Genomic DNA, 13,273 nt, shown 5'->3' with positions numbered 1-13,273 from the left:
AGGCACGTAAATGCATCAAGTGACAGCGTCTTCCACAACTCTTAAAAACCAACATGGTAAACGTTTAACAGGACAATGGCCACGCTGTTGTTTGGCCTCATGACACGAGGAAGGGATGGGACGAGTTTATGCAAGCTTTGCTAAAGTAGGTCAGCAATGAGGCTTAGACAAAAACATTATGAAAAATTGCAGAAAAGAAGGTCAAAAGCAACATGACATAACACAACATAACATTCACTACATCATTTAACACAACATAACATTCAATACATCATTTAACACAACATAACATTCACTACATCATTTAACACAACATAACATTCAATACGTCATTTAACACAACATCATCCTGACTACCAGGGAAAAGAATCACATTCATTTGGAAATTCACGACTCTTTCTAAAGTCATTGGAATATTGAAGAAGAATTAAAAGAATATCATGTGTTCACTACCTACCTACCTACCTACCTACCTACCTACCTACCTACCTACCTACCTACCTACCTACCTACCTACCTACCTACCTACCTACCTACCTACCTACCTACCTACCTACCTACCTACCTACCTACCTACCTACCTACCTACCTACCTACCTACCTACCTACCTACCTACCTACCTACCTACCTACCTACCTACCTACCTACCTACCTACCTACCTACCTACCTACCTACCTACCTACCTACCTACCTACCTACCTACCTACATACATACATACATACATACATACATACATACATACATACATACATACATACATACATACATACATACATACATACATACATACATACATACATACATACATACATACATACATACATACATACATACATACATACATACATACATACATACATACATACATACATACATACATACATACATACATACATACATACATACATACATACATACATACATACATACATACATACATACATACATACATACATACATACATACATACATACATACATACATACATACATACATACATACATACATACATACATACATACATACATACATACATACATACATACATACATACATACATACATACATACATACATACATACATACATACATACATACATACATACATACATACATACATACATACATACATACATACATACATACATACATACATACATACATACATACATACATACATACATACATACATACATACATACATACATACATACATACATACATACATACATACATACATACATACATACATACATACATACATACATACATACATACATACATACATACATACATACATACATACATACATACATACATACATACATACATACATACATACATACATACATACATACATACATACATACATACATACATACATACATACATACATACATACATACATACATACATACATACATACATACATACATACATACATACATACATACATACATACATACATACATACATACATACATACATACATACATACATACATACATACATACATACATACATACATACATACATACATACATACATACATACATACATACATACATACATACATACATACATACATACATACATACATACATACATACATACATACATACATACATACATACATACATACATACATACATACATACATACATACATACATACATACATACATACATACATACATACATACATACATACATACATACATACATACATACATACATACATACATACATACATACATACATACATACATACATACATACATACATACATACATACATACATACATACATACATACATACATACATACATACATACATACATACATACATACATACATACATACATACATACATACATACATACATACATACATACATACATACATACATACATACATACATACATACATACATACATACATACATACATACATACATACATACATACATACATACATACATACATACATACATACATACATACATACATACATACATACATACATACATACATACATACATACATACATACATACATACATACATACATACATACATACATACATACATACATACATACATACATACATACATACATACAATCATTTGTCCAATCATTTGTCCCGTCTCCTCACCTCTGGGCTTGCTTGTGATTGTGCCAACTTTGTTGGTTATATAACCTGTAAATGAGAAGGTCAGCACCCAAAAGTCATCTCTGTGGAGATCTCTTGGCACTCTCACACACAGTACCTCTTGACTGGTCCACTTTGGAGAGAGAGAGAGAGCGAGCGAGCGAGCATGGAGTAGAAGTAGGGCAGCAACAGCAGCATTACCTAAGTCACCCAGAAAAGACATCTGGGAAGTTTGCATTGCCCTCCAACACATCATAGTCTCACACACTGTACCTTGTCTGACTATATTGGGGGCACCAAGGTTTTTGTCTTTTACAAAATGAAAAAAGCCAAGAGCTATTCATTTGGTTTTATTTTCTTATTTCAAGGCCAACAAAGCCATCATGCTGGTTTTTTACGACGTCAACAAAATGTTTGTATCCACAACTCATATTTTGACTTTCACAATGCATTCATTTCTAGTTTTCTCATATTATTAACTAAAAACCTGAATGAAAAGCAGGTTTGCCCACCTCTGCTGGGTCCTTCCAGCCGCATCCGCTGCCTTATGAACCTTTTCCGTGCCCTTGGCATCCTGGAGAGGAGACAAAATACCAAACTTGTTGGTCATCTTGGTACCATTGCTGAAATCACAGCAAATGTACACAAACTGCGTTTCTGGCTTACGGATCAACGCATTCCGAGCTTCAAACTCACCGCACCCAGCCTAGTGCCGCATATATATATATATATATATATATATATATATATACACATATATATACACACATATACATATATATATACACACACACACACGTATATGTCCACAGCAGAAGTTGCTCTCAGCGCAGGAGCAAGGGAGCAAGAAAAGTATGTCCACATAGTTGATGCACAAATACATGTGTGTATGTGTGTGTGTGTGTGTATGTGTGTGTGTTTCATGGCACAAAGTGGAGGAAGCAGAAGGCCCCGGTGTCAACACAGGAAGTCGTGCAATGTAAATGTGCCTGCCATGTGTGACTGTGGAATAAAGTGGACGGTGTCGTGCAGGTTTTCAGTCACACCTGCTGTTGAACCTGAGAAGGTGCAGGCTACCATCTGGTGGACAAACAGCAAACTTACCAGGAATTCCCCAACTGTGATCTGGGAAGTCGGGGGTCCTTCTTTATGAATGCAATATTTCCCCACTTAGAGCATAGAAAACCTGTTCACGACATTTTAAATATTTTTTTTTACATGATTAGAGCTCTCTAGACATGAGATAACACCCCTAGAGTCACCATTACACTTACCCAATACAGTTGGCATAATAAGACTAAAGAAGAGCGCCATGCTTGTTGCTCTCTGCAGCGAGTGACTCTCACTCCGTGTTTTACTACTAATGGGTCGTATTCAACCACAAAAAATATACTTAAACAAGTGGAACGGATTACTGTACTCCATATATACCATGGTCTTCTTGCTGGTAATGCGTGGCTTGGTATGTTTACCAGTGTGTGAGTGATGACCTCATCCAACGGGTCGCCTTTTGAGCTACACAGGAAAAGACATCAAAACACAGAAAAAATAATTTCATTTGTTGTTTACTGCAGCTTTTATGTACACGACCAATTCTCCAAGGAAATACAAAATAGAATCAACACTGTGGGAGATAGATGACCCATAACCAAACCTTTCTTGCGTTCCTTGATGGAGTTCTCTGCATGAGCATCACGTCAACCTCTCAATGGCTGACGTTGTCGTCTGTAGATCATCACTTGGTGGTGACAACCATCACATGGCTGTCAACGTGATGTTACAGTAAAAAAACAACAACAAGAGACTTCAATCATTGATAAAACTCGTTACACACTGTTAACTGTGGTTTCAAAATACCCAAAAGTAAGCCTGGAAAATACACGGAGCAGCGGAAAAGTTTCCGATTCGCCTTAAGAGCTTGCAGGTGGAGATCAGCACATCGTGTTGGGTTAACTCTGTATGCTCTTCCAAAATAAATGGGTCCAAAAGTAAGCACTCGCACACACTGAGACAAAATGACCATTGCCTCTCACACTTTGCAACGTCTCCAATGTCTCCAACGTCTCCAACGTCTCCAACGTCTCCATCTCTTAGCAGCGAGTACGATGACCGCAATGGAAAGAAAAAAGTCCAACTTTGAGTTGTAAAGAGTAAAAGATAAGTTGGGGATAATTTCAGGAAGACAAACAATGAGCAGTTGGCCGTTGAGAGGTTTAGAGAAGGTCTGTCATGTCGGACTTCATGTTCATAAATTGAATTTGTTTTAGCAAAAGCACAGAAAACCTGTTTGGCTTTCTAACCGTTTTATAAACTCATTCTTATTTCTTAAAAACGTAACACCTCCACACGGAATGGTCTGAGGACCTTGTCTCACGCCATCATGTCGGACATGCCATGGCTGACTTGATGGAGTGTTGAGGTAACCAAATGTAAGGTAATGTCTCAATGTCGTATGTCATTACTGCCACCTAGTGACCAGAATACTACATATACTACATTGTATTTCAAGATGTTTTGACTAATAACGGGCCGTTATCTACTGAATATACGTCGTGTCAGAACGATAATCGAACCGTGATATTACGAGGGATGACTGTATCCCTCACTTTTCGTGAGTAGTGTATATCACGGGTATTTTTTACTAAAGAAAAATATATTTTTAATATAAAAAAAAATGACATCGTAATCCTATGACCAAATGTTATGACATTTGAATTCATCTGTGATATTATGAGCAAAAACGTTGAAAGCAGTTGAAGATTCTTATACAGTAGGGCTGCCAAATGATTTTTAAAAAAGTAAACTGATTAATCACACACTTAAAATTAATCACGATTAATCACCATTTGGAACCATGTCTGAAAAAAGCCAATTTCTACTGTATTTTAGTAACCAAAAGAGAAATAACAGGATGTGTTACAATTCCAAATGAGGTGAAAAATGTAAATCATGACAAATATATTTATGTCTAGAAATGATCATTCATCCAATCACTGTAAACACGATTAATTACATTAATTAGCTACCGCAGTTAGAAGCATTGTTTTGGACAGTTTTTGAAAAAATATCCAAATAATACTTTTTATTTACTCATACCATTCCTACCTTTACCATGTTTTCATAATTGTACTTTTTATTCCATTCTTTGTGTGCAGGAAATCCTTTGTCCTTCCTCTCCATCAGCCGGTTATACCTTTTCCCTTAATTAGGCACCTTAATGACCAAAAAGTGCACACGTATGGATGAACGTCATTAATGCTGTACAACATGTCAACATGAAGAATTAGCATGATGAAGACTGAGATGCTTAGAAACAAGACCAAAGCAGGAGAAAACATTTGTTCCTGTGCAAATGCAAATGGTGGTCCATCCAGGCTGTTAGTGGAGGACCAGACCTTTGCCAATGGTGGTCCATCCAGGCTGTTAGTGGAGGACCAGACCTTTGCCAATGGTGGTCCATCCAGGCTGTTAGTGGAGGACCAGACCTTTGCCAATGGTGGTCCATCCAGGCTGTTAGTGGAGGACCAGACCTTTGCCAATGGTGGTCCAGCCAGGCTGTTAGTGGAGGACCAGACCTTTGCCAATGGTGGTCCATCCAGGCTGTTAGTGGAGGACCAGACCTTTGCCAATGGTGGTCCATCCAGGCTGTTAGTGGAGGACCAGACCTTTGCCAATGGTGGTCCAGCCAGGCTGTTAGTGGAGGACCAGACCTTTGCCAATGGTGGTCCAGCCAGGCTGTTAGTGGAGGACCAGACCTTTGCCAATGGTGGTCCAGCCAGGCTGTTAGTGGAGGACCAGACCTTTGCCAATGGTGGTCCAGCCAGGCTGTTAGTGGAGGACCAGACCTTTGCCAATGGTGGTCCAGCCAGGCTGTTAGTGGAGGACCAGACCTTTGCCAATGGTGGTCCAGCCAGGCTGTTAGTGGAGGACCAGACCTTTGCCAATGGTGGTCCAGCCAGGCTGTTAGTGGAGGACCAGACCTTTGCCAATGGTGGTCCAGCCAGGCTGTTAGTGGAGGACCAGACCTTTGCCAATGGTGGTCCAGCCAGGCTGTTAGTGGAGGACCAGACCTTTGCCAATGGTGGTCCAGCCAGGCTAACCCAGTCAAGTACCAAGAGTCAAGTACCAGACCTTTGGCACTGAACTATCTGCGGCATCTCGCTCCAAGCTTTGGCCTTCTTCTTGGCCAGAGCCATCCAAGGCGGCTCATCCTGGGGCAAAGACGGAGGTGGAAGACCACGCTGGGGTCCCGGAGATGGACCGGAAAGCGTTGGAGCTCTTGGCCCCGGCAGGTGGGGGTGGATTCTTGATGAAAAAGAAGGCGATGCGAGTGTTGGCTTGGGTGGGGGGGTGCTTGTGGAGGGAGCGGGTGGGTTTGCGCTGGTGGGAGACTTTAGGGGAAGGGCAGTCGAAGAGGACGGGGATGGATGGGAGGATGGTTTGGGGGTGACGAGCGGAGCCACTGCTTTAGGGGTCACAGGACGGGCCGGCGGTTGACATTTAGGAGGCTGAGGTGGCACCGGAGTGGGGGGTGGAAGAGGCTTCTTGGTCTCCTTTTCCGTGGATGATGACAGCTTACTGGTTTCTGACAAAGTCACTGGAGGAGGGAAGAGGAGGTTCTGGATGACTTTGTGTCTCCAGGAGACATTCTCGGTATTTGTGAGTAGAACGCCACAAATAAAAGTTTGGTGTCTGACCTTTTCCGGTGAATTCGGGGGTTTTGTTGCTGATTTCCTTCTTTGCAGCAGAGCTGACGTACGTTGGCAGCGGAGACTTCTTGTCTTGTTCCTCCTGAAGAAACACGACATCAGCAGTCATGAGCATGGATGAACATCTGAGAAGACGGCCAATCATCTCTTACTAATCTGACAAGCTGGAAGAGAAAAATGAAAGCAGGGCTTGTAGATCACCTTTTTCACCGTCGTTTCATCCAGCGGGTTTTCTTTGTAGGTCTTCTGTTTCTGTTTGGCCACAGAGATCCAACTGGGACCTTCAGATCCAGGAGAAACACCACGGAATGCAGACGGCTCTAAATGGACGACACAGCCTGATTGGAACTTGCTTGTTTGGGTCCAATGTTTCAACAGATGATTACTAATACATAAATACGCACCCGTGACACGTTTGGCTTTCACTCCAACGTCTCCGTGAACATCAGGTTTCTTGGGCAGGGCGGGTTTGTTGCTGCTTGGCGGACTAACGGAGGCTTTGAAACTGGCGCTGGTGTCAACTTTAGACATGGCAGGCTGAGCTGGAGCCTAAGAGAGGGAACATCAAATATTTAGACAATTCATCTGACGCCCGATCCTGGGCGTTCAAAATCACATTCATAAAAGGCTTTGTTGTACCGTCCTGTACATCTACCTCTACCTGTACCTGTACGTCCGTCCGTCCGTCTTTCTACCCACCCGTCCATCCATCCATCCATCTACCCATCCATACATCTACCCATCATTTACCCATCCATCTACCCATCATCTACCCATCCATCTACCCATCCATCTACCCATCCATCTACCCATCATCTACCCATCCATCTACCCATCATCTACCCATCATCTACCCATCATCTACCCATCATCTACCCATCATCTACCCATCCATCTACCCATCCATCTACCCATCCATCTACCCATCATCTACCCATCATCTACCCATCATCTATCCATCATCTACCCATCATCTACCCATCATCTACCCATCGACCTACCCATCCATCCATCCATAATGCCAGCTCTGCCATAAAGATGACTATTATTATTGTACATAAACTATTATTGTATATACTATATATACTATGATTATCGTATATCCTACTATATATACTATTATTATTGTCCATGCTCTATATACTAGAATTATTGTTATATTATATTATACTATATATATACTATTATTATAGCAGCATAAACTAAGAGTAAAATATCCACCTGTGTGTTTTCCAGGTGGGAGTTGAATCCGTGCAGGACTGCGGTCTTCCTGAGTCGAACTCCAAAGGGGGTGTCGTATCTTCCCTCCACCACCACATGGTCCCCTGTGAACGGAAGAAGAGGAGGAACTGCAGTTCAACTGCTTGGAACCAACCTTTGAGTCATCTTCTAAAATGAAGAGGACCTTCATGGTGCACACCAAGTGTAGATCTGCTCATGCTCCATCTTGGTTCCTCACCTTCTTTGGCTCCAACAGCAGTGGTCTGAGCTTTGACTGGGACCTGAGACACGGTACTCAGAGGTTCGACAGACACTTCTGTATCTTCATGGAGGTCCTTCTTGATGCTCCCCTCACTACCTTCATCTCCAGGGCCTGTGTCGGCAGGTTGGTAAGAGAAGGGGGTGTCTTTGGAATCTCCCCCAGAGAGAGACCTCTGCCAGGCAGGTGGGACGGTGAAGTGGACTTTGCTCTGATGGGAACCACCTGAGGACACATCCTCCTCTCCTGCTTCCTCAGGTGAGGGAGGGCTGGCATCAGATACCTGTTCCACCTGCTCTTCAGCAGCAACTGCTTCTGCCACCTTGTCAGTTGCTTCTTCAACTTGTTCTGTTGTTCTGCCATGAGATGGTGATGGTGATGGTTCTTCATCAGTTGGGGACAACTGAAGGGCCAGGGTGGCTCCTGTCTCTGAGTTTGGAGAAACAGGGTTCCTGTGAATAGTGGTGGTCTCCATGGAGGTGATGGTATCATTTGGAAGGATGGTATCTCTAGGACTAATGCTCTCATTAGGACTGATGGTCTCATTAGGACTGATGGTCTCATTAGGACTGATGGTCTCAGTGGGCGTGATGGTCTCAGTGGGCGTGATGGTCTCACTTGGAGGGACGGCCTCAGTGGGAGTGTCATTTTCTCGTGAAGACTCAAAGTGCGAAGAAAAAGAAGGCATGGGTGATCTGGATTGTTCCTCCTCCTCCGTTTCTTCCTCCTCCAGATCTTCATCCACGTCTTGTTTTGCCTCCAAATCATCCTCTCTTTCCAAATGTACGTTTAAGTCTTCATCCTCTGTTCCTTCGTCTTCTCTATCGTCCCTTTCATAGTCAGGATTTCCATGATCAGTCGCTTGGTCGTCGTGTACGGTGGCGGCTTTCTGATCACGTGACTCTGGAGGAGTTCCATCTTCATCGTGTGTGATTTGTGTATCGTAGATGGCATCTGCACCTTCTACTTCCTTTGGCAGTGGGAGAACATTGCAAACATCTCCGCCTGCTGCATCGGGAGTCAACCCCTCCGCTATCTGTTGTTTCTCCTCCACCTCCTCTTCCTCACTCAACTCCTGACCTTCTTCCTTTTCCACCATCTCTGCTGTCTCCTCTTCCTGCACTTCTTCATCACCTCTAATCGCTTCCTGCTCTTCCCGTTGGTCAGATCTCCTTCGCAACGAGTCTTGTTCTTCTTCAGGTGTCTCATCCTGTGGTGGCACCTCATCTCCTTTGTCCTCCAGCTGAAAGAGAAAAACAGAAATATTCAAATAAGGGAATAAAGTGAAGATACGTCATTTTACTAACTACGATAAAAAGCCTTCATGACAAATCATCATTGAATGATTTGAACTGGAGAATCAAATTATTAATAAAAAGTTCTAGGAAAGAAAATACATACACAAGGTGGACTGAATCTTTCCACAACCAGCTCTTCTTCTTCCTCCTCCTCTTCATTAGCTTGGCTTTCCTCTTCTTCATCTGCATACAGACGTAAAGCAGCACTCTGGGGAGCTTCCTCCACCTCTTCCTCAGTGGTTTGGCCCACAAGCAAGGCATCAGATGGGGCATCCTGATGAAAGACAGGCTCCTCCTTCACCTCTTTCTCCTCCTCCTCCTCCTCCTCCTCCTCCTCCTCCTCTCTCGGCTCCTTGTCCTCCTCCTTCATCTCCAGGACAACATCATCGGAGTCCACACATGAGGAACAGGAAGGTAAGGAGCTCAGCACTTCCTGTAGGAAGGAGCCGTCTTCCTCCACAGCCTCCTCGAGCCCATCCATGTTTTCCTGGGCTCCACATGCAACAAGCGGATGGACCAGGAGGTTTTTCTGGCCAGCAGGGGGCTCTGGTGAGACCCTGAAAGGTACAGTACACATGGTTTGATTAGCAGGAGAAGAACATAACCAGGAAATGATGTTAACCACCTGGGACCGTCCAGAGAGGAGGTTCTGGTGCTGCGCTGTGGGGAGGGTGGAGCTTCCTCCTCTGATTGACAGGTTTCCTGACCATGTGACATATCCTCTTCTGCTTCCAACTCATCCTCCCCTTCAATGCTCTCCTGCTGATCTCCCAACGAGCATTGCTCTTCCAGATTCTCCAGCTTCCGGTCTAGCTCCTCCGCACTTGCATCTGGACCATAAAAGGAAGAAATACGATGGAGATGTTTGTGGTGGAGGAGAAAAACAAAGCCCTCACCTCTCATCTTCTCATCCTCTTGGACCTCCACAGATTCTGTTAAGGGAATGTTCAACGATCCATTGATGCCATGATGTTCCTCAGCTTTCACCTCAAGCCTCTGCAAAGGACCAGACACTAAATAATACTAACATCTTAGTATTATTGCCTAATGTTGCTTGTCATAAACGGAGCCGCCATAACTGATGTGTGTTTATATTATGTCTTATATGGCTTACTTTATGATATTATGTCTACTATGTTGGGTAGTACATGTGTAAAGGTGATTATAGGGGTGTTATTTTATGTGTGGAGGGCTCTAATAAAGTTCATTCATTCATTTTCTACCGCTTATCCTCTAATCTAAAGTAGTACTAACATCACGACTACACAGTGAAATAAAGTAGTACTAACATCACGACTACACAGTGAAATAAAGTAGTACTAACATCAGGACTACACAGTCAAATAAAGTAGTACTAACATCAGGACTACACAGTGAAATAAAGTAGTACTAACATCAGGACTACACAGTGAAATAAAGTAGTACTAAGATGAGGACTACACAGTGAAATAAAGTAGTACTCAGATGAGGACTACACAGTGAAATAAAGTAGTACTAAGATGAGGACTACACAGTGAAATAAAGTAGTACTAAGATGAGGACTACGTACACAGTGAAATAAAGTAGTACTAAGATGAGGACTACGTACACAGTGAAATAAAGTAGTACTAAGATGAGGACTACGTACACAGTGAAATAAAGTAGTACTAAGATGAGGACTACACAGTGAAATAAAGTAGTACTAAGATGAGGACTACGTACACAGTGAAATAAAGTAGTACTAAGATGAGGACTACGTACACAGTGAAATAAAGTAGTACTAAGATGAGGACTACGTACACAGTGAAATAAAGTAGTACTAAGATGAGGACTACACAGTGAAATAAAGTAGTACTAAAATGAGGACTACACAGTGAAATAAAGTAGTACTAAGATGAGGACTACACAGTGAAATAAAGTAGTACTAAGATGAGGACTACGTACACAGTGAAATAAAGTAGTACTAAGATGAGGACTACACAGTGAAATAAAGTAGTACTAAGATGAGGACTACACAGTGAAATAAAGTAGTACTAAGATGAGGACTACACAGTGAAATAAAGTAGTACTAAGATGAGGACTACACAGTGAAATAAAGTAGTACTAAGATGAGGTCTACACAGTGAAATAAAGTAGTACTAAGATGAGGACTACGTACACAGTGAAATAAAGTAGTACTAAGATGAGGACTACGTACACAGTGAAATAAAGTAGTACTAAGATGAGGACTACGTACACAGTGAAATAAAGTAGTACTAAGATGAGGACTACACAGTGAAATAAAGTAGTACTAAGATGAGGACTACACAGTGAAATAAAGTAGTACTAAGATGAGGTCTACACAGTGAAATAAAGTAGTACTAAGATGAGGACTACGTACACAGTGAAATAAAGTAGTACTAAGATGAGGACTACGTACACAGTGAAATAAAGTAGTACTAAGATGAGGACTACGTACACAGTGAAATAAAGTAGTACTAAGATGAGGACTACACAGTGAAATAAAGTAGTACTAAGATGAGGACTACACAGTGAAAAAGAGCCCAAAGAAGCAGCGCTAAGGTAGAAGTACACGAGTTCTTACGTTGGCAGGTCTCCTCCTGTTCCAGGCCTTCCGTCTTAGGCCCAGCTTGTGTTTGGCAGCCGAGTTGTCCAGGCAGCCAAAGGGGCTGGCAGGTTGACTGAAATCCCCAGGAACCGCCACAAGGGGGCTCCCTGCTCTGGAGATCTGGAAGAAAATGAGAAGACGTCACTTTTTAAAGTAAAGTAATATCACATATACTACTACATATACTGTAGGTATCACCCTGCATAGTCAACATGAGCCACTCCTCTGATTCAAGTCTGTAATGCTACATACAAAACACCCTTGAAAGCGTGTTTAATGATATCGTTATAGTTGATTCATTTCAATGGATTAAGTCCAGACAAAGCAGCTGACATCACACACGGGTCACTGTGGCTTTGGGAGGGAAACTTCCCAGGATTCAATCATGCTTGATAGGTGTTGAAAAGTTAGCATGTGGACTTGGAACCATGAAGCTTGCAGATAGGAAACGGACAAGGAACTAGAACACGAGTGTGTGTGTGTGTGAGTGTGTGTGTGTGAGAGAGAGTCCAGCTGTCTAAATATTGGCGGTGCTTGAAATGAAGCAGTAACTCCGGTGGTGTCTCTGCTCCACCAAATGTACGATATCACACTGTAAAGAATGATCATCAGACCAACGTCTGTCATCATTTCATATATAATATACATTATTATTCTTAAAGTGGCCTGCATATGTTTGTTATAAAGCATGGACTAACATCATTTTCACTCATATTGAAGCCACCTTTGCAGCCTTTACAAGTCTGGACCAGCTTTGGAAGACATTGCTACACAGCTGCATTAACCCAAAGTGGTCTTTGCACCACATTCCTGTGTGGAGGAGGCCCACCATCTCCATGATTGTTCATATCTACAGCATATTTTCATCTCCAAGCTAAATCATGATGCCTTTTAAAAGATGGCGAGAGATGGAGATCCATCAGCATGAAGGGGAGGGTTTATTTGGATCACAGATGCTAAGGGTGCTGCTCAACTCCTTCTTTACCTGGTCTTCATCACTGTCGGTCCCTTCCAGGCTGACGGAGCTGTTCCTCTGAACCTGAGCC

The 13,273-nt window shown here is 42.2% G+C and overlaps 1 protein-coding gene across 12 annotated transcripts in view; it reads right to left on the bottom strand.

The window, feature by feature from the left end:
* Positions 1-3,702: 3,702 nt before the first annotated feature.
* The window catches only part of LOC131110173 (uncharacterized), a 29,014-nt gene continuing 19,443 nt past the window's right edge, over positions 3,703-13,273 (bottom strand). For 9 of the 12 annotated variants that reach the window (XM_058062988.2, XM_058062989.2, XM_058062984.2 and 6 more), the window contains 11 exons: positions 13,213-13,266; positions 12,204-12,347; positions 10,537-10,636; positions 10,266-10,470; positions 9,744-10,197; positions 8,268-9,585; positions 8,084-8,187; positions 7,267-7,411; positions 7,064-7,182; positions 6,851-6,944; positions 3,703-6,750 (listed from right to left, as the gene is read on the bottom strand). In XM_058062988.2, coding sequence (XP_057918971.2) covers positions 6,272-6,750; positions 6,851-6,944; positions 7,064-7,182; positions 7,267-7,411; positions 8,084-8,187; positions 8,268-9,585; positions 9,744-10,197; positions 10,266-10,470; positions 10,537-10,636; positions 12,204-12,347; positions 13,213-13,266 — 3,216 coding nt within the window. In that variant the 3' untranslated portion in view covers positions 3,703-6,271. Of the gene's footprint in view, positions 6,751-6,850; positions 6,988-7,063; positions 7,183-7,266; positions 7,412-8,083; positions 8,188-8,267; positions 9,586-9,743; positions 10,198-10,265; positions 10,471-10,536; positions 10,637-12,203; positions 12,348-13,212; positions 13,267-13,273 lie in introns of those variants that run through there. The other 3 variants (XM_078788115.1, XM_078788116.1, XM_078788117.1) reach the window with 3 other exon arrangements.

This window comes from Doryrhamphus excisus, linkage group LG22, assembly GCF_037039965.1.
Source record: "Doryrhamphus excisus strain RoL-2023G ecotype Guam linkage group LG22, RoL_Dexc_Guam_v1.1, whole genome shotgun sequence".
Taxonomy (NCBI): Eukaryota; Metazoa; Chordata; class Actinopteri; order Syngnathiformes; family Syngnathidae; genus Doryrhamphus; species Doryrhamphus excisus.
The sequence above is the reverse complement of the archived record's forward strand: the minus strand, read 5'-3'. Positions and strand labels throughout refer to the sequence as shown.